This window comes from Sparus aurata, chromosome 1 (assembly GCF_900880675.1).
Source record: "Sparus aurata chromosome 1, fSpaAur1.1, whole genome shotgun sequence".
NCBI classification, from domain to species: Eukaryota; Metazoa; Chordata; class Actinopteri; order Spariformes; family Sparidae; genus Sparus; species Sparus aurata.
Genome location: NC_044187.1, coordinates 2,782,812 through 2,808,478, shown reverse-complemented (window position 1 = coordinate 2,808,478; position 25,667 = coordinate 2,782,812). Strand labels below are relative to the sequence as shown.

The window sequence follows — 25,667 nt, the reverse complement described above, 5'->3', positions numbered from 1 at the left end:
ACTCAGACCAGTTTAATCTGCTCGTTGACTCATCGTCAGACTCACTTCATTCAGACTGGACTCAGAGTCGGAGTCACCAGAACAGTTCTGGTTCGTCTCCACAGTCTCCTCTGGTTTCTCCGTTCACAGTAACATGTGGAAAACTCTACAGCCGCTGGTGTCACTGCTAACTGCAGCTAGCACAGCGCAGCAGCTGATGAAACACCGTCCTGTGTTTTTGGCCTCATTTTACAAATTACACGATCAAATACAGTGAGAGAGAAATGAAAACGCACACTGAGGAAATCAAGTGTGAAGACAAAAGAAGTGTTTATTGTTGTGACCTTTGTGATTCACAGTTTACCTGGTAAACGTGTCGTCACCAGCAGCACAGGGTGACGGACCGGTCCCCCTCAGAACAAAGTCCATTCATATCTGTTTAATATAAAGCTGTACAGTGCATGTGACTGAGCGGATGAGACAGAGGTAGAGAAGGTGAGTATCATCCAGGTGGAGCAGGTGCATGATCCTGACACCTGGAGGACTTCAGTGTTTGGACGCAGGTCCAGGAGAGTTCTGACCCGGAGTCTTTCGGCCCAGGATCTGCTCCGAGGGCCTGAAGGGGAAGTCGTACAGCGGGACGCCCAGAGCCCTCAGCTTCTCCTCACAGGTGTGCAGCATGGCGTCATACACCTGCAGGTCACACGGTCGTTTTAATCAGCACGTTATCTGACAGAACATCTGATCACTGAGAAGTTAACTGACCTCAGAATCTCGGGCCAAGTCGCACTGTAAGGCATCGATGGTGACCCGTTTGGAGTCCAGTATCTCCTACAGGCAGGGAAACACTCTCAGACAGAAGCTCACACACACACACGTGTAAATTACATTATATCACAGATAATGATCCAGAGGACAGAACCTGGTTGTGTCCCCTCATGTGGACACAACATCACACCTCGAGTTTGTTTGCCGCGCTGCCGGCTGCAGTCTGGTCGACGCTGGAGGCGGAGAGCGCGGCGCAGAGCTGAGCCTCCTTCTGCTCCAGAGTTTCTGTCAGCGCCGACAGCTTCCTCTCCAGCAGCAGCTCCTTCAGGCCGCTCTTCTGCTGGAGGTCCAGGATGAGCTCCATCTGCTTCTTCAGCAGCTCGTCGCGCTCCTGCTGAACCTGCCGGACACAGAAACATTCATGAGAGCGCCGGCCGGGCCGAGCGTGACAGACCTGCGCTGTGAGCAGCTTACCTTCCCAAAGGCCTGCCGCAGCATCTCGTTCTCCACCGTCAGGTCCCTCAGCTCCCTCTCAACCAGCTTCATCTCAGCTCGACACGTCTGTCGGACACATCGCAGTGTGATAATACTTTAATGATCCACCTCACTGTGCTGGTGATGCTACACTCTGTCGTCTAATACTGTCACTGTATCTTCATGTGGTGGAAACTGAACAACAGACCAATCTATAAAAATTAGATTCAACTTGTTAATAAATCTAATTTTCCTTCATGGAACGAACACTTGATCATCTGTGTTACTGTGTGTTACTGTTACTGTAATACAGAGTGTGGTGGTGCTTTGTGTGCAGTGAACGCACCGCCATCATGGCCTTGGCCTGCTCGAACTCCTCCAGCTGTTTCTGCAGCTGTGGCAGCTTTTCTTGGGCCTCCTGCAGAGATTCACTCATACGTTTGTTCTCCTGCAGAGCTGCTGACAGCTCTTTGTCCACTCGGGAATGCTGCTTCATCACCTCCTCAAGTTCTGACTGCAAATCGACAAACACAACATGGCTCACTGAAGCAGAGACACCTGAGGAGTGACTGAACTCCAAACATCCTCAACACATGTTCTGGTTCTTTGTGAACAAAATTCTAAATACTTGTGACCATTTCTTTCCTCCAGTGAGATGTAACTTCTCAGTTCTACATGTATTGACTGTATGTAGTGGATGAGTCACCATCTTGTTTCTAAATCAAGCAGGATCAGATTTTCTCCGAGTACTTTCTGTTCTCTCCACACCGTCTACTTCGATATACTACGATACTTCAAAGACGACACAGTTAGCTTAGCATTTAGCCCTGACTGGAGGAAACTCTGACAGTCTGACATGTTTGTTTATTGTCTTTTTCAGAGATCCTTTATTGATTTGTCTGTGAAGAGGGTTCACTCTGGACAAATGTGAGAAAGTGAATGTTGTAACAAACTGAATTTCTCTCTTGTAGTCTGTAGTTGGATCACTGAAGGCTGCGGTCTTTATTACTGAACTTGTCACAGAGACGACGGGAGAAAGTCGAGCTGTTGTTGTGAAATACCTCCATCTTTTTAAAGAAGACTTTAATGATGTAAAGGACAGCTGAAAACTGATCTTTACTGATTCAGATGTGACAGACTAACAATGGAATCACAATCAAATCCTGACCTTAAAATCCAAAGTCTAATTCATTTGTGGATTTGGTGAATCATGACATCACTAACATGTAACCTGTGAGTGTTTAACATGCTTTCATTCGGGCAGGTTGTTGTGTAGAAACAGTGTTGACGGATCGAGTCTCTTCTGTTCGGTTTGTGTTTTATCATCTCACCTTCAGATGGTTTCGATCTGATAAGAGTTCCCGCTGGATAGAAGCGTAGTGCTCCTCAGCGTGTCTGAGCGCTCGGTCATTATCCTCCACCAGACTCACAACCCGACTTTTCATTCTGTCCTCCATCTCGTTGATCTCGGCGTTCCACCTTTTCCTCTCCGCTTCGCTCATCGTCTGCATGTTGTCGTGAAAGTTCAACTCCATCTCTGTTTCAAAAGCAGCCGGAGGGAAATGTTCAGACAGAGTTTATTACAGCAGCTTTAAATTAACTCAGAAGTGGAGGTCGGGTTATTCACCTCTGATTCTCTGGTCGTAGCTGTTTGCCATTTCCATTAACTCCACCTGATGTTTCTGTTGACAGTCAGCAGTTAAAGATCTGTGGCAGAGCTGCTCGCATGTCCAAATAAAACAGGAAACAAAAGCTCAGGTGTCAGAATAAAACCAGCCTCACCAGCTTCAGCTCCTTGATGTAGGTTTCGTTGTGCAGCTTCTTCTCCCGGAGGTCGGCCTGCAGCCCGCGTGCCTCCCTCTGCAGCCCGAGCTCCGACACCGTGTGCTGGTTCTGGATCAGCGTGGTCGAGGCCACGCCGTCCATCTTCATCTCAGAGGACACGTTGTGGTGCTCGGACAGGACGTGCTTCAGCTTCTGCTTGTACACCTGAACACCGACCAGCACGTGACGTTCAGAAGAGAAACAAAGCATCGTCAGAAACATGTTGGTGACATTCACTGCGTTTAATCAGCTGAATCATAACGAGTCTGTGAAGAACCTGAAGATGTTCTGGACTAACAGGCAGTAAACAGGAAGTATGAAGTTTGTATATTAACTTGTTTTTCAGGATTTTTATAGTCTTTACATGTTTCTTCTGTTATGTTTGTTTCTCTAAATCTCTCCGTCTCCTGTCATTATATAATCATACGGTTTAAAATCTACATGTTGACAAAGAAATATTTAAAATGTCTCTGTGAATAACTGGTGGTTTGTTTGAATATTAAATGATTAAATGTAACAGTAACCCTCTGAACAGTGTGTGTGCAGCTCACAGCGATCTCCACTCGGTGGCGCTCCTCCGCCTCCTCCCTCTCCCTCTGCCTGTTCCTCAGCTCGGCCTTCGCCTCCTCCAGGCTCCTCTTGGAGATTTCCCAGAATGCCTGGATCCTGTCCCTCTCCAGCTGGAAGTAGCTCCTCTCCTCCCGCTCTCTGTCCAGCTCCTCTCGGAGGCGGATGATGTGGTCCTCCAGCTGGAAGTTCACACACAGTCGGGTCAGCTGGAGATCAGGTCATTGTTGTGTTCAGGATCCTCCACATCTCATATCATCATGTTATGTCTGCACCGTGCAAACTTAGCCAACACTTAACTAACCATTAAATCAGCAGCCTAATAATGTTTAATGGAGTAAGAATATGTCCTGCAACACATGTTCTTTCATGTTTCTCTGTAATATTCTGTTTCAGTCTTGTGGAGAACGGTGGTGTGGAGGGTTTAACTCCTGAGAGGACACATGGGGTCACATCCTGCAGGTGTCAGCCGACACACAGCAGCTCGGTCACTGGATCTTGTGGTTGCTCGGGGTTTTTAGTTTTAGACAAACAGATTTAAAAGAACAAAAAAAGAGAAGAAATTCAAACTAAATCTGAGATCTAAATGATCAGTGAGGTAATAATGCAAATGCTCCTCTATCAGTGAACAAACTAGCTGTTCTCAGAGGTCCCAGAAGACTGTCTGAAGCTAGCAGGGTGGCAGGGTCCGCCACATATTGTGTTGCCCTTTAAGGTCAGTTTGTTTATTCAGTCATGAAGACAGAGTTTGTAGTTTTAGTGAAGACATGTTAATGAGAAGAGAAGGATCTTTACTGGATTAAAACAAAGTGCAGACAATGACACCAGGTCATCAGTCTGAGCCCTGGTGTTTTGTTTTGTAATGAGTCTGCAGAGCTGATAAATGTCAGGAGCAACAGAAGCACCTCAAAGCTGAACTTCATTCAAGTCCCAGATGAAGTAGAAAGTAGCGAGCACTTACTCAAGTACTTTAATTAAGTTTAGGGTTTTTTCTACATAAATATCCTCAATTTAAAGCTGAAGCTCTGAACCTCAGTCAATGTTTCTATTCAACACACGTGCTGCAGTCACAGTGAGGACAAACTCAATGTCACTGGACTGGTAGACGCTAAGCTAACTCAGCCTCCAGCTGACTCCAACTACTACTCCAGCACAGTTTGATAGTTTTGGGGGCTAACGTTAGCCGTGTTAGCATCTCCCAGCAGCTCTGACCTGGTCCTTGGACATCTCCTCCGTTGGCAGACCGTCCACCACCGCCGACGCCTTCCCCTTCCCGGCCTTCTTGTTCTTACCTTTGGGCGGCTGGAGATAAAAACACACCATGATTAAACTCGCTCCTCATTAGCCGACCCAGCTAGCTGTCTGCACACGAAGCTGGTTATCTAGCTAGCTGATGCTAACCAACACATGCTAACAATAACACTGTGACATACGTGAGTTAGTGACTCAACAGGAGTTTACTCACCATCGTGAAACAAAGTCCGCGGGACGATAAAATGTCGGTTTAATGTTAAACTGTTAGCTAGCAGAGCCAGAAGCGCTGTGGTGCTCCGCTACGCGTCACCACGACGCGCTGCCATGGCAACAACTTCTTCTTCTTCTTCTACTGGCTCTTATTGGCGGTTGGCAACCAGCTTTTAGGTGCATTTACCGCCACCTACTGGACGGGAGTGTGGAACATGAGATGTCAGAACTAGAAAATAATACAGAAAGAGAAGAGAAAATAAAATAAAATAGAAAAAATTAAAAGTGAAAAATGAAAAAAACAAACATTTTTTTTTAGCTGTTATTCCAAATAGTCTGCATCCTATACCTGTGTCCTTTAGATATTTCATTAAAACACTCATCCCCTTTTTTGATGTACTCCCTAATAAATTCCTTAAAGTCAATTCCAGCTTTTCTTCTGTCAGCATTTGGAGAACTTCCTGTCGTTCCTCCCTGTACTTACTACACTCCAGCAATACATGTTGGACTGTTTCTGGTTGTGTACACTGTGAACACAAACCTGTTGGATGTTTCCCTATTTTACTGTGTATGATTGAGTCCTGTGTGTCCTATTCTGAGTCGAGTTAAGATAATTTCTTCCCTCCGGTTCCTGCCCCGTATTTCACCATTTTTGACTTGCGGTTGTATACTGTAAAGATGTCTCCCTGTGTTCATACTATCCCAACTTTCCTGCCAGATTTTGTACATGTGTTTACTGATAATAGATTTGATTTCTGCCCTGCTTAGGGGTATTTCCATGTTTATTGTGTTTGATTTTAGCGCTTGTTTGGCCAATATATCGGCTTCTTCATTTCCTTCGACTCCTACGTGGGCAGGAGCCCAGAGGAAAGAAACATCCACACCTTTATTGTGTAATCTGTATATTGGATTTGATATTTCCAGTAAAAGATCCTGCCCGCATGAATTCCCTGATTGAATGCTTGTAAGTGTTGAGATACTATCTGTTGCTATTGTTGTTACTGTGATGTTAAAGCTATGGGTCTGTAACTTGTTGGGTCAGATGGAACTTTACCAGGTTTAAGTATTGGTACTATGACTGATTGCTTCCAAGCAGATGGAATTTGGCCTGTTTCCCATATTAAGTTGAACATCTTCAATATTGCTGTGAGCGAACTGTCCTTCATATTCGCCAGCATTTTATAGCAGATGCCATCTTTCCCTGGTGATGTTTGCCTTGCATTTGTTATTGCCCTCCTTAGTTCTAGCGTAGTAAGTGGTAAGTCCAGATCCCGCCCTGTGTTGGCCCGTCTTTCTGTCACTCCTGGATACTGCATGAGGGTATTTTCTCTACTCTGTTTTGCATCTGCTGATAGGTTATCTGACCCATGAAACTTAACAAATGTGCTTGCCAAAAGTTCTGCTTTTTCCACATTGCTAATTGCTTTATTGTTACTGCTACTTAGTACTGGTATTTCATATTTGCTCTTGATTCCGTTCGTCTTCTCCAAACCTCTGCCAATGCTGTCTCTCTCCCAATTCTATTACAGTATTTCCTCCAGCCTGCACGCTTTGCTGTTTTTACTGTTTTGCGGACTACTGCTTGAGCTCTTTTGTACTGAACCAAGGTTTCTAGATCATTATCTTTAATAAATACCTCTACTACCAACCCATTCACATCAGTGCTTTTGTTACCCCAGAGTGTACTATGTGCATTAAAGTTCCCACACCAAACAATTTTCCCTTGTGACTGCCCACCTATATCACTTAATATACCTGGTGTTAATTTATTGCAAGGGTTATATTAGTTAATTATTGTGACACTATCATTTCCTGTCCAGGTTTTGATACATATTGATTCCTGCTCCTTTCCCACGCTGCTCACACTATAATTTATTCCACTTTGTATAAATGTAGCAACTCCTCCACCTTTACCCACTTCTCTATCATTCCTTATGGGAGTATAACCCTGTATAATAAAATCCAATTGCGGTTTTAACCAAGTTTCCTGTACTCAGATTATATGAGGTTTGTTTTGTAGTTCAAATATATATCTCTTAAATTCTTGTCCATTGGCTGTAAGGCTTCTGGCATTCCATTGCAGAATACTTAAGACCATGATGAACCAGCCCATTTCTGTGAATTAGGAGGCCCTCCACTTAGCATCTCCTCTACTGCTTCCCAGTGCAACCTTTAGAGACGCCACCTGTCCTGTTTTTCCCAGAACTGTTCTCTTTTTTCAACAGCTCCATAACAAACATAACATGATAAGATATTAGAAACATTTTCTTATTTATGACTGATCAGAATATCACGTCACTGACCTCCTCATGCAATTCCCATGAGCGTGATTGAATCAGAATCAGAATAAGAATCAGAATTCCTTTATTAGTCAAACGGGGATATCTGCGTGTCACAACAGCCTAATCAATAAACATGAATAAAAGTACAGAATAAACAATATATAATAGAAGGGTAAGAAATAGATTCTTACATACATAATATGTACTAGTGCCCCGCCCCTTTCTGTGACATCATCCCCATGAAGTCATCGTTCACATTTAATTTAATTCATTTTATGGTAAAAGTACAGAACAGAAATCAGTAACACTTGAGCTGAGGTGTCCAAAAAGTAATGTAACTTGATTACATTCAGTTAGTTTTTGGATTGATAACAAATGAAGTCCAGAGAAATTAAATATCAATAAAAAAAGTATATTTTTGTGTATCCTGTTAACAAGTGTTTATCTGTGTTTGTTCCAATAATTTTTATCTTAACTTTTGACAAGAGAAGTTACAGTAAATATGATGCAGTTGAGTTTCTCCAGCAGGGATTCAAACTCAGGATAAAAGCAGATTTGTGATCACAGAACTCCTACTCTACCCACTGAGCTTAACAGCTTTGGGCTGTAAAGGAATTCTCTACCTGTAATGACGTAAACTACGTCAAAGAAGTCCCACCCCCAGAGCTTCTGACGAATCCAGGTGGTGTACGTCAAAAGGGGCGGTCTCCCTCGTTTCCCGCGCGAAGTTACTGCATTTCCCTCCAAAACCTCAGATGTGTATAAAAATGGCTGACTGATCGTCACTCTGTTTGGAGCTGCTCTTCTCTGAGGACACGAACACGGTGAGTAAACTGTTCTGTACGATCTGCTTTATGTGTCCAGTTACCTGCTCAGTACAGGTGTATTCATGTCTGTGTGGAAGGTGTACAGGTAGTTAATACTTATTGATCTCAGGTAATAAGTCCAGGTGATGTTCCTTCATATATCAGCAGCTCCACATATTAACTACCTTCATGGCTGTATAAGCCCAGTAAGTTCTGTGCGGGTTAAAATGGAGCCAGCCTCATTTTCATGTGGTGAGATTTGTTTCTAGCTCAAATGTTTCTGAAATAACTCTGAACAGAAGCTGAAGACTTCTCATTTATCTGTTAACTGTTGAGGTAAATTCGGCTCGAACATAATCCTTTAATTACAGCCAATTAAATCCGTGATGGACGTTGTGTTTTGTTCCATGCACCAAACTCCATTGAGATTTTGGTCAGTTTTATCTCTGCCATGTTAATTACATGAATAAAGCACAGTTAACTAACTTTGATCACTATCTAAATACAAGACGGTAGTTTCGGTAAAGTCGGCATTAAGTTTTTATAAATGTATTTATTCTTTAGAACGGCATGAAAGCTGTTTAGCTAACGTTAGCTGGTCAGTATAAGTGGTAATGCTATGTTAGCTAGCTGACTTTAAAGTTGTTGCAGATGCACTGCAGGTTTGGAAACACGTTAGCAGCGGCTCAGCTGCCTTTATTAACGGTACTGACAGTATAACGAGCTTATAAAGACGTCTGAGTCATTTAATCATCGTGTTTTTACAGACAGGTTTGCATGTTAGCTAACGTGTGTGTCTGCTGGAGAGTGTTAGCATGAAGGCATTATCCTGCTGTGTAATGTTAGCTTGTTAATACTAGCATCATTACAGCTGAATATCTGAGTACAGCACAGTTAGCTAACAGGCTCCATGTGTAATAATGTCTGTTAGTATGTCAGCATCTAGAAGGTCATTTTGAGCAGCTAAAGTAGTTTAACACACAATATGCAGCCTCATTGTAGCTGCACAGAATGGATTCAGTTTGTCTCAGTTCTGGTTTAAAGTGTTATTAAACTCACTGCACTGACTCCCTGTCTGTCAAAAGATAGACTTTAAATATACTCATTACTCATCTATAAATCACTAAATGTTCTCAGGATTTAATACATTTGGTTTACTTTTGGTTTACTTTTTAAAAAAACACATTTATTAAATCAGATTCTAGCAGATTTTATAGTGCAGAATGATGTGAGACTCCTGAAGTGATGTCATGCACATGGTTACAGACTGTTATATCATTCTTTATTATAAAATTATAATCCTGTAAGAGATCCCCTTTTTGCCGGATGTATCTGTAATCTGATTACTTCTTCTTTTTTACTGCTATAATTAAAATGTATATAGACAAACACACACACATATGCACGTAGTCATCATGTTATATTAAAGTACTTCCTCCTCTCTCCAGGTGAACAGTGGGACTTGTCTTCAGCTTCAGGTGGAACAGCTCTGACCTGTATGATGATCAGACCTGGAGAGGAGAGACACCTGGTCCAACAAGGTCAGTGCAGTATAGGGGCAAAAATTAAAGGCAGAAAGTGTGAGTTGTGTCAGTTGCTGTTCATTAATACTCTAAAATCAGTAAATGATTCTAGAAGATAGTCGAGTCTCATTCACAGGTCGTTGAATACTGACAGTTTGGGTTGGCAGAAGCCACTATAGTATCTCTGTGAGGACACTACTCTATAAATTAGTAGTATTTTAAATGTTTTTTGTTTACTGAGAGGAAATTTAAACAGTCTGTCTGTTTAGAACACCTGCATTTATTTGATCTCATTTATATATATTATAAATGATATAATCATATTTTATTTAACATGTATATCTCCACTGTTCAGCCACAACATTAAAACAACTGACAAGTGAAGTGAGCATTGATCATTTTGTTACAATCAAATGTTCAGCTGGGAAACTTTGAGTTCTGTCATTTCTGTGGAGCCTCTTTGACAAACACCACCCACCCAAACACCGTTCAGACCAACTACACCCCCTCATGGCAAAGAACCCAAGGTGTCAAACTGGCCTCCTCATTCTCCAGATCCCAATCCAGCTGAGCATCTATTGGATGCACCAGAACCAACTCCCATCCACGTTGGGGCCCCCGTGGATCGTTCTTGGCTCTGACTGCATCCAGTGGAAGCTCAGTTGGATTGAGATCTGGGGAATCTGGAGGCCAGGTTGACACCTTGAGCTCTTTCCCACGTTCCTCGGGTCGTTCCTGAGCAGTTTTTGCAGCGTTGCAGGCGCGTTGTCCTGCTGGGGGGGCACTGCCATCAAGGAGTGCTGCTGCCATGAGGGGGTGTACTCGGTCTGCAGCTGTGTTTGGGTGACTGGTGTTTGTCAAAGAGACATCCACATGAATGCTAGAACTCATGGTTTCACAGCCGAACATGACATTGGAACACAATGATCCATGTTATTTATTTCACCTGTCACTGGTTCTAATGTTGTCGCTCTCAGTGTATACACATGTTAAATACTTTATGAATGAGATCAAATAAATGCATTCAGGCACTGTAACCAGACCTGTTTATATTTCCTCTCAGTAAAACAAAACCTGTTTAAATGACTTCCTCTTCCTTTGAACTCTCTGGGTTTTGAGCTAAGACTTATGCATTTTAAATGGACAGCTTCATTTATGTAGATTCAACATTAGCATAAGTCTCGGCCTGTTAGACCAGCAGGCCACTAATAAGGATCGTATTCAGTTTCTGATGTGCAACTGTGTGGTAGTGAAGTTTTGCTTTAGAAGTTGTTCTTGTGGACTCATTGATGGTGGAGATGCAGCAAACTGCGCTCCAAACACCAGCAGAATGACCAGAGACATGTTAATTTCTGTCAGCCTGTGTAAGGTTTTGCTTGAGCAGTTGTAAGTTTGTCTACGTCCTTTGAGTGTATAAACTATGTTGAGCAGAGCTTAGTGTTAACATTGGCGTTCTTATATGTGGTAGAAGTGCAGTGAGTTAAGTGCTACAACAGCAGCAGAACTGAGCAGAGACTTGTTGTTTTGGAGGCCTCGTTGTATAGAGCTGTTTAGGGACAAAAGTTCAGTAACAGTAATCCAGTTGTTAGTGGTCTGCCAGGCAAACCTGGTGTTGTCATTGTAAGTTACAGGTTAACTTGACCGGACTTCAGCTATCTTCAATGGCAAATGCCCGAGTGCTGTCCATCGGAGCTGATAGCAGTGTTTTCTATGAATGGCAGTAGTCAGGCCTTTGATCAGCTGCTGGTATTGGTAATAGTGTATCCTACGAGCCCTTGTGCCATCCCGCCAACTTACAGGCCCCTGTTGTTACACACCTATGGTATGGTAGAATCGTGCACAATGTGCACGTGTTTAGTTGGGCCTCGGCCTGGCTAGGGATATGCTCAGGGCCACGGTAAAAGCTCGCCTGACGCCACTGAAGCGGCTCCGGTCTCTGCCCTCATCTGTCCATGCCGATTTCCCTCGCGAGCTCAGTGTGTATGGGCGCGATGCCTTTGCTTGAAGATAATGTTGAACTCTGTGATAAAACACAATAAAAAAAAAAATGTGTAGGAATTCATTTTCTTTTCAACTGTGTGTAACAGCATCCTGCTTGATTACACCATGCAGAGATCATTACAAAGCTGTTACAGGGCCCTCGGCCTCACTGCCCAGCAGACCACTAATAACGATCCGATTGTGTTGTGTTGATGTTTTTTGTTAGGAAGCAGTTGTTGTGGTTATGTTCATGGTGGAGTTGCAGCAAACTGATAGCTACAAACAGCTTGAGCGGTTGTTAGTTTGTCTGCGTCCTTCTGAGTGTATTGAAGGTTGTTTTCAGTTCAGGTTCATCTCCACTCGAGTGCACAAATGTGCGTTCAGAGAGTGCTTGATAAGCTTTATGAAGCCTTTGAAGTTGTTGTTTTGCTGGAGAAACATCGTGGTATAAAGATTTTCAGGCTAACAGTGTTAGCTAAACAATGTTGAGTGCAGTAAGCTATGACAACCAGTTCACCACCATAGAGTTCTAGGCACAAAAGTTCAGTAACAGCAATCCAGTTGTTAGTATTCTGCCAGGTAAACTGGTTATCAGGCTTGTGTGAACCGACCAACCAGAGCAGACTGAGGCCCCGCCTCAAACCCACAGGATTCAAGGAATGTTTTTACAGCTACTGGATATAAAAAAATATATATCTTGAAATAAAATGTGTATGAAAATACAAATCTTCTCACTGTTAACAACTCGACTCTCTATGAGTCCTGTTAATAGCCCACAAAGTGTGTTATTTGACGACCTGAGAATGAGACCAGAAAATCAGCTGTCTTTCTACAGAATTGCTTTATAAGTATACCGACATCACGCAATTAATCAAATGATAAATAATTGTCCTCTATATGCAGCACACTGGCTCTCAACTTTCTGCTTTTAATGCTGGATAACTTAATCTATAATAATACATCATGTTTGAATATTTAATATTGTTTATATGAATCTGCAAAGTAACTAGTAACTAAAGCTGTTAGACAAAGTGCAGTGAAAGTAATAATATAGTTAAAAACTCAATTTATGCTAAATATTAAAAGTATTTAACATGTATATCTCCACTGTTCAGCCACAACATTAAAACAGCTGACAAGTGAAGTGAGCATTGATCATCTTGTTACAATCAAATGTTCTGCTGGGAAACTTTGAGTTCTGTCATTTCTGTGGAGCCTCTTTGACAAACACCACCCACCCAAACACCGTTCAGACCAACTACACCTCCTCATGGCAAAGAACCCAAGGTGTCAAACTGGCCTCCTCATTCTCCAGATCCCAATCCAGTTGAGCATCTATTGGATGCGCCAGAACCAACTCCCATCCACGTTGGGGCCCCCGTGGATCGTTCTTGGCTCAGACTGCATCCAGTGGAAGCTCAGTTGGATTGAATTCTGGGGAATCTGGAGGCCAGGTTGACACCTTGAGCTCTTTCCCACGTTCCTCGGGTCGTTCCTGAGCAGTTTTTGCAGCGTTGCAGACGCGTTGTCCTGCTGGGGGGGCACTGCCATCAAGGAGTGCTGCTGCCATGAGGGGGTGTACTCGGTCTGCAGCTGTGTTTGGGTGACTGGTGTTTGTCAAAGAGACGTCCACATGAATGCTAGAACTCATGGTTTCACAGCCGAACATGGCATTGGAACACAATGATCCATGTTATTTATTTCACCCGTCACTGGTTCTAATGATGTGGCTCTCAGTGTATACACATGTTAAATACTTTATGAATTAGATCAAATAAATGCATTTAGGCACAGTAACCAGACCTGTTTATATTTCCTCTAAGTGAAACAAAACCTGTAAATGTTCTAATTTACTTCAGAATTAAATTAAAACTCCATGTAAATAAATTACGAAAAGTGATTTCAGGTTAAATACAACTGAGTTAGAGACTCAAACCTCCACAAGGAGACTCAAAACTCATCAAAAATAGACCCAGGTCTCTTTGTGGAGGACAAACAACTACCACCAAAACAAAACTTCCACACACAAACAAAACCTCTAAAAACATTAAAAACCTGCACAAACACACAAAACCTCCAAAAACCAACACTCAAACCCCTAAAAACACTCAAAAACCCCTAAAAACAAACACAAAACCTCTACAAACAAACAAAAACCCCTAAAAACAAACACACAAAACCCCTAAAAACAAACACACAAAAAACCCTAAAAACAAACACACAAAATCCCTAAAAACAAACACACAAAATCCCTAAAAACAAACACAAAATCCCTAAAAACAAACACACAAAACCTCTAAAAAAACAAACAATACCCCTAAAAACAAACAAAAAACCCTAAAAACAAACAAACAAACAAACATAAAACAACACCAAACCTCTAAAAACGAACAACACTAAACCTCCACAAAGAGACATCAAACTACCACTGCTCCTCTTTCTCTTCCTGCAGGTGACGGACGAGCAGCTGAGACGAATAAGACGAGCCGTCACAGGACCTGAAGCAGGAAAACTGAGGATCGTTGTTATGTCCAAGACCTGTTGTGCTGTGTCTTACAGAGTACCTGAGTCTCCTCCTCCTCGTTACCTGGCACCTGCTGCTGGGTTTAAAAGCCCAGCGTGACCCCACCCACACTCTCTCCCTGCAGCCTGGACCAGCAGCATGGTCGCCAGACACCATTTTGGTTTTCCTTTGTTATTTTTTGGTTACAATAAACGTAGATTACTTGCATTTAACCTGTGTTTGAGTAGTACCTGTGTTTCCCTCGAGCCGGGGTCATAACATATTGGGGGCTCGTCCGGGATAAAAAAAAAAAATGTGTTGTGTCCGTTTTTTTTTTCCCCTAGACTGTGTAATCTTATAGGTTGGTGGTGTTTGGCAATTTGGCTGGGAGCAGCTGTGGTCTTCTCCTGGTGGGTGTGGTGAGTATAATATCTGAGTGTCTCTGGGTTAAGCTTGTGAGTGATCCCTGGTTAGTTAGGGAGTGTGCCAGCTGAGCAGAGCAATCTGTCCTTCCTTCGGTATACTATTTGTTATTTTGCCTTTTTTATTTTTGAGGCAACTCTGGGTGGAGACATGTCTCTGGTGGGGGCGAGCATCTCAGGGGCCTTGGTCATATGGCTAAGGTTTCCTGAGGTTTTGCTTTAAAGAAGCCTCGAACCCGGCACGTCTCAGAAGGCAGGTAGGCTTAGTTTGAAGTTAGGCAGGTACCAGGGGGGCTTGCTTGCTCGATCATTGACACTCGGAGGTTTGCTCACCGACTCAATAGTGATCGATTGGTAAAGTTAGGTGAGGTAGTTATTGCCTTATGGGGGACAAAGGTGGTAGCGTGCCTAGGATCCTAATTTTGTATTTTGGTGCAGCTTTCAATTTGTCAAGTGATGGTGTGTAACTTGACTTTATAGGCTAGTTCTCCCTAAGTTTCCTTAGTTTAATTGCCAGCAGGTTCCATTTTGTTAATGGTTTTGTATGGGCAACATTTGTGCTACCTTAGTAGCTTGATGGGGGGTTTCTAGGCCTATTTTTGTGATCATGGTTTCTAGAGCCATTTAGTAGAGGCCATTTGTGACTAGCTGCTTGTAGTATTGGACACTTTATTTTGTGTGCATTGTGCATACTGGTTAATTTGAAATATTGTGTAATTGGTTTATAGTTTAGGTTGATTTGGGTTTTTTTTTTTTTTTCATTTTTCACTTTTGACTTAGGAAAGTTATCTGGCATGGCATCACTCAATGACTTTATTAGTGCACCATCAGAGGAGTTGCTTTGCCAGCTTACTAAAGAACAGCTTCTTAGCCTTGCTAGTCACTATGACATTGAGATTGCCAGTAGCGATAAACGGCTTAAAGATAGTATAAGGGATGCACTTAGGACTATTCTAACAGAAAACAAAGTCCTTAAGCCATCGTCATCGTCACCAGCATATCAACAACTTGTAACATCTCAAATGTCAGAGCGTGAAATTGAGTTAAGGTTAAAAGAACTGGCTTTTCAAGAACTACAATTAGAAGATGCCCAAAAAGAGCGTCTTCTTAGAGAAAAACAAATGCATTTAGAACATGAACGCTTCCTTAAAGAAGTTGAACTTAAACATGCTGCTCTAAACTCATCGAGCGCTTCGTCCTCTCAGTTTGATGTAGTGAGAAACATCAGATTGGTACCTCCATTCGCTGAGAAGAATGTTGAAAAATATTTTCTTCATTTCGAACGTGTGGCTACGGTTTCAAAGTGGCCAACACATGCCTGGACATTGCTTTTACAAAGTGTTTTGGTGGGGAGAGCACAGGAAGCTTACTCTGCTTTAAGCATTGAGGATAGCAAGGACTATGTAAAGGTTAAAGATGCCATATTAAGAACTTACGAGCTCGTTCCTGAGGCGTACCGCCAGCGCTTTAGAAGCCTCAGTAAGCTGGATGAACAGACTTATGTTGACTTTGCGAAAGAAAAGGAGACCAGTTTTAATAGTTGGTGTAAGTCGCAGAAAGCTGAAACTAAGGAAGATCTTAAACAATTGGTTCTGCTTGAGGAATTTAAAAACTGTCTGCCTAAAGCTGTGTGTATTTATCTTAATGAGCAAAAAGTGACAACTCTTGATAAAGCTGCTGTTTTGGCAGATGAGTTTGAGTTGACACATAAGGTAAATTTTGATGGCGAACAAGGTGAGCAAAAAGGAAGGGCTTTGTTTAATAGATCTCGGTTTCCAAAGCCTCTTCCCACTGTCTCTACAGTTTCTACTAGAAAGTTGGCTACTGCGAGTACTCCTGTAGAAAAGGTTTGTTTCTATTGCAAGAACAGTGGTCATTTCATTGCTGACTGCCCTGTCTTGAGTAAGAAGCAAGAATCTTGTAAACCTGTTGCCTTAATAAAATCTGCAAAAAACTATAGCACTCAAAACATGGACCAACCAGTTCAGAAGTGTGAGCTGGCTGGCTCTTCGTCTTTTCTTATGGATGGTTTTGTTTCCCTTGGTCATTCTACAACCAAGAAACCTATTAAGATTTGGAGAGACACTGGAGCTTTTCAGTCTTTGATTTTACATGACTTTTTACAGTTTACTGACCAGTCTGCCTTGGGCTCTAATGCCCTTGTCCAAGGGTTTGGGGGGGGTTATCTGTCCCTGCCAATGCATAACCTCAAACTTGAAACTGGTCTTGTTTCTGGAGAGGTTGCTGTAGCTCTGTGTTCCTCCATCCCGATTGAAGGGGTATCCTTAATCTTAGGAAATGATCTTGCCGGTGGTAGAGTACTTGCTGCTCCTGAGGTGGTTCCCTTCCCTTTAGTGTCCAAAAGCCCAGATGAACTTGAGAAGCAATATCCAGAGACATTCCCCGTTTGTGTTGCCACCCGTGCCATGCTAAAGAAAAAGAAACAAATCCAAGAAGCTGATTCTGATATTGCACTGTTTGATACATTTTTAGCTAAGGGTGACATGCTGGGATTTGGTAAAGTGTTCCCCTCTTGTGATGAGCTCAAGTGCGAGCAGGGTAAAGATGTAACCCTGTCTCCCCTTTTTGACGAGGTTGTTTCTGAAGACGAGGTGACTACTGTGTCTGGTTGCTATTTTCTGAACAATGGTGTGTTAATGAGAAAGTGGACTTCTCCTAAGATGTCCTGTTATGATGATTGGAGTAGTGTGTTCCAAGTTGTGGTTCCAAGTGTCTATCGTCACGATGTCTTGCAGTTGGCCCATGATCATTGTCTTGCTGGTCACATGGGAATTAAGAAAACTTTGGACAGAGTACTGAGACATTTTTTTTGGCCTGGTGTGAAATCTGATGTTGTTGAACATTGTAGGACATGTCATGTGTGCCAAACTATCGGTAAGCCCAATCAGAAAATTCCACCAGCTCCTTTACATCCTATTCCTGCTATAGGAGAGCCTTTTGAGCGTATTTTGATTGATTGTGTGGGTCCCCTTCCTCGTACCAAATCAGGTAACCAGTACTTATTGACAATCATGTGTACAGCTACCCGGTTTCCTGAAGCTATCCCTCTACGTAAAATCACCGCTTCAGCCATTTCAAAAGCCCTTATCAAGTTCTTTACAGTGTTCGGTCTGCCAAGAGTTATTCAGACTGACCAAGGGTCTAACTTCATGTCCCGCGTGTTCTCCCAGGTGCTCCAGCAGTTGTCCATTGAGCACTGCACTTCATCTGCTTACCACCCAGAGTCTCAGGGAGCCTTAGAACGGTTTCACCAGACCCTTAAGTCTATGTTGCGAGCCTACTGTAAAGAGTTTGACAGAGATTGGGATGATGGAACCCCTTTGCTCCTCTTTGCGGCTAGGGAAGTCACTCAAGAGTCCCTCGGCTTTAGTCCAGCTGAACTAGTGTTTGGGCATACTGTGCGGGGCCCTTTGAAACTACTAAAAGACAGATGGCTGGTAAATCAATCTCCAGCCACAAATCTCCTAGATTTTGTTTGTCATTTCAGGTCTAAGCTGAGAGCAGCATGTGAGCTGGCAAGGCAGAACTTGGGGAAAGCCCAGGGAAGGATGAAGGGGTGGTACGATAAGAAGGCAAGGCATCGAACTTTTTCTCCAGGTGAGAAGGTGTTGGTGCTGCTGCCACTTTTGGGGTCTTCTTTACAAGCTCGATTCAGTGGCCCATATGTGGTTGAGCGTCAGGTTGGTGAGTGTGATTATTTGATAAAGACACCAGAACGAAAACGTAAAACGCGCCTCTGCCATGTTAATCTTTTGAAACCATATTGTGAGAGGAGCCAGGCTGAACTTACAGATGTGAAGACTGTTGCTGTGCTGAGCTCTCCAATCCTTGTGGGTGAGAGGGACACTGATGGGGTTGTTGATCCTGGAGTGTCTCATGGTAGGCTTCTGAATTCAGAGATCATATCCAATTTGGATGTCCATCTGTCTTATTTAGAGCCATCAAATCGGTCTGACATCATTGAAGTGATTGGTAAACATCCTACACTATTCTCTGATGTGCCTACATGTACCAACGTTCTCCAGCACGATATCGATGTCGGTGAGGCTGCGCCTATTAGGCAGCACCCTTACAGAGCAAATCCTGAGAAACGCCGACTGATGAGTAAAGAAGTGGATTACATGTTGCGGCATGGCATTGCAGAACCTAGTGCTAGCCCATGGAGCTCCCCGTGTTTGTTGGTTGACAAGTCTGATCACACACTTCGTTTCTGTACAGATTTTCGCAAGGTTAATGCTGTCACAAAACCAGACTGTTATCCCCTTCCCCGTTTAGATGATTGTATCGACAGAGTAGGGTCTGCAGTTTTCGTCACCAAATTAGACCTTCTTAAGGGCTACTGGCAGGTCCCTCTTACTCAGAGGGCTCGTGAAATCTCTGCCTTTGTGACTTCTGATGACTTCTGTCAGTATACCGTTATGGCTTTTGGAATGCGGAATGCACCTGCAACATTCCAGCGTCTTGTTAACCTGGTGTTGAAAGGAGTTGCAGACTGCGAAGCATACCTTGATGATGTAGTCATTTATAGCTCCACCTGGTCTCGACACAAAGCTCAGGTGGCGGAAGTATTTGGTAGGCTTGTTGCTGCAAATTTGACTTTGAATCTTGCCAAATGTGAATTTGGACAGGCCACCGTAACATACTTGGGGAAGGTTGTTGGTCGGGGAGAAGTCTGTCCTGTTGGCGCTAAAATAGAGGCCATTCAGAGTTTTGGCATTCCTACTTCTCGTCGTGAGCTTAAACGTTTTCTTGGCATGGCAGGCTATTATAGGAGTTTTTGCAAAAATTTCGCTGCAGCTGCTGCCCCTTTGACTAGCCTGCTTAGCCCGAAGGTCAACTTTGTTTGGACAGAGATGTGCCAGAGGGCATTTGAGAATCTGAAGGCACTGCTGGCTAGTGCTCCAGTCCTTGCTGCCCCTGACTTTAACAGGCCATTTAAACTGGCTGTTGATGCAAGTGATGCTGGGGTTGGGGCTGCCCTTCTTCAAGATGACTCTTCAGGGGTCGAGCACCCGGTTTGCTACTTTTCCAAGAAGTTTGACATTCATCAGAGGCATTACTCTACCATTGAGAAAGAGGCCTTGGCCCTTATTTCTGCTCTTGACCATTTTAATGTTTATGTTTCTTCCAGCCAGGTCTTGGTGGTCTACACAGACCATAATCCGCTTGTTTTTCTGAGCAGGATGAGAAACTCGAACCGTCGATTGATGCGATGGAGCTTGTTCCTACAAGGATTTAACCTAGAAATCAAGCATATCCGGGGAAAGGACAATGTTCTTGCCGATGCCCTCTCAAGGTCATAAGTGTCAACATTGTGTACAGCTACGCATAATCTTTGTCTCTTGTAGAGCTTGGAAGGTTGCCTTAGAGCAACCATTTTAAGGGGGGGGGGGTGTTATGTCCAAGACCTGTTGTGCTGTGTCTTACAGAGTACCTGAGTCTCCTCCTCCTCGTTACCTGGCACCTGCTGCTGGGTTTAAAAGCCCAGCGTGACCCCACCCACACTCTCTCCCTGCAGCCTGGACCAGCAGCATGGTCGCCAGACACCATTTTGGTTTTCCTTTGTTATTTTTTGGTTACAATAAACGTAGATTACTTGCATTTAACCTGTGTTTGAGTAGTACCTGTGTTTCCCTCGAGCCGGGGTCATAACATCGTCTTCTGATGAAACTCCTTCAGGTGCTGCAGGTGTTTGTTGGCTCTGGTTTCACCTGCTCAGACAGTGAGCACTGTTGTCTTTGCTGGTTTTTTACATAATAAAACCTTTTTTTGAATTACACTCTGTTGTGGTTTTTATAGATTTTTAAAGAAGGTGTTGAGTCTTTTGATGGAGTCCAATGTCTCCTCTCAGTGGCATTTTCAAAGCTTTAACTATATTTGATGTATACGTTTTCTTTCTGTAATGGAGAGCAGGGCTTCCATTACCTTCATTATCTATTCCTATTCTGGGAATGACTGATTTAGAAACCATGTGTTGTTTAATGTCTGAGTAAGTTAGCCTCTCTCCATCTCTTATCACATGAATGAAGCTAACAGCAGCTGTGAGAGTTTATAACGTTTTACCAGCAGCTGATATGAAATATACCTGCAGTGCTGCCTGTGATGTCACCAAGCAGACAGATAAAAGCTCATGTTGAGCAGCTACAGTAGTTTATATGATCATTATGCAGCCTCATTGTTACCTGCACTTTAAAATCATATTACTGGTCTGTAAAGCACTAAATGTTCTCAGGACTGAACACATTTGGTTTACTTGTACGAGGATCAGGAGGGTTATTTAAAATGTTTGTTCTGATACAGTTACTTATTTAAAAATAGTCAGTAATGTAATTGAAGTAAAACTGTCCACTCTTCTAATTCATAACTGTTCACTGTATTTCAAATAAGTACATTAATTTAATGCATTTTTTTTATCTGTAGTTTATTATATTAGCTTTTTCCCATTCTGTCTTTCAGATGCTGTTTTAATGTCTTAATGTTTTAGTTTTGATTACTTTCTATGTCTCTGAATGGATCTCTGAATGAGGCTTTATTTGACTGAAGGTTTTTACATGTCAACCTCGTTTTAAACCAAGTACTTATTAATATAAAATAGAAAACGGGACCTGAAATAAATCCAAAAGGCCTTTTAGTCAGGATAGTTTACAGGCTCCTCAGCTGCACCAGTAATGGTCAGATTTTTCTCTGAATGCTTTTTTTCCCACTCTCACTTCACCTGTTTGTTTTCAGCTAATTCAGTCTGATCCTAAATATGCTCTCTGAACTTTAAATATTAATGTTCATGTTTTTAATGTGATCACAGCAAAGGAGAAAGTGTGTGTGCAGCTTGTGGTTTCACTCTATGAACAATTTGAACTTACAGAAACACAGATAGTGCTCAGACCCTAATAATACAAAAATCAATGAAAGTCTGTCAATTTGATATTTTAATTTGGTCCTTGGATGTAGCAGCAGTACCCAATCACTAACAAACTTACGTTACAGCTGATCAAGTGGAGAGCAGTCAGGGGAAGAGAAAATGACAGTTGCAGCAAAAAGTTATCTCTGTGTTAGTTTGACAAACAGGAGTTGAGGTCATTGGTAAGTTCTTGTCTTGTGATCTGATTTCCAGGTTGTTTTTAGCTGTTTCTTTCTGATTTTGCATGTTTAGATGCAGCTTTGTTTCACAAACAATGTCTACATCTTTTGTTTTCCTCACAAAAAAACTCAGTAAGACTTTCAGAGAAAGGCAAATCCTCCCAGTCCAAAGAGCTTTGCAAAAAGATTTTGTAGACTTGTCTGGTGAAAAAACATTTCCCCTTGGAGCTGTTGTGGTCAGGTGGGGATGGACTGAACCATTTGTTGGGTGGGGGTCTTTCCAACAGCCTCCTCCATGGACGGGTGTTTGACTTTATGGTCCTCCAAGGCCCACTTTCTGTTTCAGGCAGCTGAAGGACACAAACGAGAACAGGGATGGTTGAGAATAAGCTGCTGATGTAAACAGTGTTGGAAATGTTGTTTAAATCCGTATGATTATAGCCTGAGCAGAACTGGACTTTTGAGGCCAGTACCAATATTGAGATGTGTTTGTTTATATCAGCCATAAGTACATTTTTAAACATTAACAGTCTTGACACAAATACCTTAGACTTTATCCAGGCTAGTAGCAGGACTGTGAACGGAAATATTAGTCTGTCAGCTAGATGAGTGTCCTTTCAGTCCAAGATATTTCTCAGCTGACCTCACAATGATTTTAATCTTTTCTGTTTTCCTTTCTGTCTGTGCAGAACAATTTATTACATCAGTCATAAAGAGTATGAACTTGTTTTTCCCCACAGCCAGCGTATCCTCTTGAACTTTGTCACACCCTTTACATGGCTCCACATGTTTTTCCTCTGCACGCACTCTCATCATCTCCTCGCCTGATGCTTGTTTAGCTGCATCTGCATGTGTAATCCCCTGCGTGGTCTGAATCTGCGGTACCTCTGTTGCTTTTTTATTGGCGTAGCAACATTTCAGTTTAGCTCCCGCTTTGCATTTCCCGTATACATGCTCTCCTGCACGTCTTCCACACCTCTGTTTGCCTTTACAGATGGCTGCTACATGGCCATATTTTTGACACTTATAGCATCTCAGTGGCGGAGGGACATGGGGTCTGACTTCATAGCTGATGTATCCTATGAATACTCTGTCCCGTAACTTCGTCTCATCAATCTTTATCATAACAGACAAACTATCACATGTTTCCCCATTTCTAGTTGTTTTAGACGTTTTGCCTCAATCACTTTTGCTCCCATCACATTCTCTTTCACTTGTTGTTCGGTGATAGCTGTCGGTATTCCCGAGATGACTCCCCGTACAACATTTTTGCCCTCAAACAGTGAGCATTGTACTTTCTTTCTGTCAATTTTACTTATTCTGAATGCCTTCCCTTGTTGATCACTATCCCTGCATACTACTAACAACGACCCATTCCGCAACACTTTAATCTCACCCAGCATTCTGTTTATCATCTCTGTCAGATGTATTGGATTCCACTCACCAAACGATGCACCGTCTTTGGTAAGTTTAATGATCACTTTACACTCTTCTCTCTCATCATTGTATCATTTTTTCATTCACATAAAGCTTTATTGAACAAACTGTGTATAACAGAGAGACAATGACCGGAAACGGAAATTCAAAGAAAGAAAGAAAATAAGACGATAAATAAATATGAGACTTTGGAATATCACATATTTAAAACATACATTTTAACAAAGTCAATCAAATGATCCATAAAAAAATGCAGTTTTTGTATTTCTTTCTTTCTTTTAGAATCAGTATTTCTTTATTGTCCGACAAACGGGGAAATGTGTTTGCCAAGGCAGCAAAAGGACAGAATATTACTCAAAACAAACAAACAAATAATAATGGCAAAAAATAAACAATATAATCAAAAAGGTAAGAACACGTTGTATGCCGCTTGATTTGCTTTTGCAAGAGCATCATTTACACTTTCTTTAGTAGATTTTCAGACAGAGAGAAAGAAGATTAGATGTATAAATATGAATTTGGTCTCCGTGACAGTAAAGCAACTGTTTCCATCCTCACACATTACAACACGGCGCTTTTAGACATTTTACTGCAGAATTCTTCCTCCTCATGTCTTCAGTGTGAGACGTGACAGGTTAAAGGCTGACACTTCCTGTCTGTGCTGGGTTCTGGGCGAGGTAGTAAACGGCCTCCTGGCTGGGCCCTCCGGGCTTCAGCTTGTTCACGCTGCTGTACAGATTGTGATTGGCTGGCGTGGAGGTGCTCGGCGCTTCACTGATGCTGGTCCAGTAGTACGGACTCTCCACGTCAGAGTCCCTCCTCAGCTGCTCCTCACCAGCTTCAATCTCCTCGTAAATCACATCGGTGACGGTCTCGTTCACGTTGCTGTTTGTCTCTTCTCTGTTTTTGGGGCAGAATCTCAGCAGGAAGACGACCAGAGTCACCAGAGCAGCACCCACGACCGCACCGGCTGCTAGTTTCCAGGACCCAGAGGACTGTTGGTTCTGTGGGTCCCCGGCTGCAGCTCCGTCCTTCAGTCCATCGTTACCTTGTGTGACCATGTTGGGATCTGTTGTCACTTGCAGATATATTCTACTGTCGTTACAAAAATACATAGTAGAATCAGACAGTCTCACATCTCTTATGACCAGTGAATTATCAGCCAGGGAGCTGTAGTGTTTGTCGAGGATTCTCTCCATCCCGTCTTCAATCCTGACTATAACGACCTTGTCACCGTTGATGAAGCGGCTCCACTGAACATTTCCCACCTTGTGAGGACAGGGCAGCGTCACCTGCGTGTTCTGCTGCGCCACACGCTGGGGAACACCTGTACAGTAAGAAGGCAGTTATTAATGCATTACAGGTGAACGTGTCTGAGTCACCTGTGCGTCTCTGTCAGAGGTCACAGCTGCTGCAGCGAGCACTCACACGCCTCAGTGTGTTCACAGGTCTTTGGGAGTTCTGCTGCACGTGTGATCACATGAATTTCCTCCAGTGATGCCACTTGGTGACTAAGTTGTAATGTGGGTAAACATGCTGCCTACATTACCCACAATGCAACTCAGCCACTGGAGGCAGTTTATCACATTTCATGCAGCTTCCTCTGTCGTACTACTTTTTTCACATATACAGTCGTTCTCCTCAAGACCTGTAACAACTGTAACATTTAATACAGTTTGTATTTATGAGTATTTGTATTTATATCCAAGAGCTGATGCAATATGTAAGAACTGACCGCCTGTTGATTGAGCTAATGAAGCTCGGAGCTGCGCAGGTGTTATTTCTTCACATTTGACTGTTTTGAAATACATTTCTGACATATTTCATCTTTAAAATCAGAATCCTTCCTTTGTACACACAGCAGTTAGATTAACACGGCTTCATTTAATGATCAATGACAAATGCACCAGATCACATCTGTCCTCCAGACTCTCTGTTTTTAGTTACCTTTAATATTTAAATGTTTGTAGTTGATCATTCACTTTTACTTAAATCTTTTGATTACGTCTCCAATAATAAGAAATAATCAGAAAGCTTAAGAAGATTTGTGCCTTTTTACTTCATACATGAATAAATGAATGTGTTCTTACCAGCCGAGCTGAGACAGAAGCGTCCAGCGAGGAGGACGGAGAGGAGCAGCAGCATCTCTGCAGCCGCTGGACTCTGCACACTGAAACTGTCTCTTCTCCATGTAACAGGAAGTCGTGACTAACGAGGCTGCGGTTGGAACTAAAACTACTGTTACTGTGTCAGCTCATACTGACATCAGGAACTTTGTGCATACAAGGGAATGTTTGAAGAACTGGAACTGATAAACTTTGATAGTTTTGATCATGATTATTTAATTTATGCCCGTGATGGCTGAAGGTTATTTTTTACCCTCGCTGTGCAGTTGCACTTGTTAGCATTTAGCTCAGCAGCTACAGTGAAGATTTCATGCTTTAAAAGGGTGTAAATGACGTCTCTTCAGCTGCACGGAGACTTTTTAATGTTTTCTTTGACTCTGTTTAAATAAAGTCTCAGCTGCTTCAGTTGTTTAG

General features: G+C 42.7%; 2 protein-coding genes and 1 long non-coding RNA gene across 3 annotated transcripts; 1 reads left to right on the top strand and 2 right to left on the bottom strand.

The window, feature by feature from the left end:
- Nucleotides 1-285: 285 nt before the first annotated feature.
- LOC115578381 (dynein regulatory complex subunit 4-like) lies at nt 286-5,212 on the bottom strand. The gene is made up of 11 exons (XM_030411326.1): nt 5,078-5,212; nt 4,825-4,914; nt 3,597-3,794; nt 3,004-3,210; nt 2,849-2,903; nt 2,553-2,758; nt 1,568-1,735; nt 1,222-1,308; nt 938-1,147; nt 745-810; nt 286-672 (listed from the first exon to the last, which is right to left on the bottom strand). The coding sequence occupies exons 1-11, from the start codon at nt 5,078-5,080 to the stop codon at nt 526-528; spliced, it is 1,437 nt and encodes a 478-aa protein (XP_030267186.1). The 5' UTR covers nt 5,081-5,212; the 3' UTR covers nt 286-525.
- Nucleotides 5,213-20,271: 15,059 nt separating this feature from the next.
- Nucleotides 20,272-24,177, top strand: LOC115578728 (uncharacterized). The gene is made up of 3 exons (XR_003983523.1): nt 20,272-20,292; nt 23,115-23,154; nt 24,043-24,177. It is a non-coding gene; the product is annotated as an uncharacterized LOC115578728 (long non-coding RNA).
- On the bottom strand, nt 23,209-25,299 carry LOC115578531 (uncharacterized). The gene is made up of 2 exons (XM_030411536.1): nt 25,218-25,299; nt 23,209-24,454 (listed from the first exon to the last, which is right to left on the bottom strand). Exons 1-2 carry the CDS (start codon nt 25,270-25,272, stop codon nt 23,763-23,765), a joined length of 747 nt encoding a protein of 248 aa, XP_030267396.1. The 5' UTR covers nt 25,273-25,299; the 3' UTR covers nt 23,209-23,762.
- Between the last annotated feature and the right edge of the window lie 368 nt (nt 25,300-25,667).

Excerpts from the sequence above, each read along its gene's own strand:
- LOC115578381 (XM_030411326.1), bottom strand. Across the intron at positions 3,795-4,824 it reads AGGAGATGTCCAAGGACCAG|CTGGAGGACCACATCATCCG; the intron begins GTCAGAGCTGCT and ends GTGAACTTCCAG. Across the intron at positions 2,904-3,003 it reads ACATCAAGGAGCTGAAGCTG|AAACATCAGGTGGAGTTAAT; the intron begins GTGAGGCTGGTT and ends GACTGTCAACAG.
- LOC115578531 (XM_030411536.1), bottom strand. The coding sequence starts at position 25,272 with ATGCTGCTGCTCCTCTCCGTCCTCCTCGCTGGACGCTTCTGTCTCAGC. Across the intron at positions 24,455-25,217 it reads CTTCTGTCTCAGCTCGGCTG|GTGTTCCCCAGCGTGTGGCG; the intron begins GTAAGAACACAT and ends CTTACTGTACAG.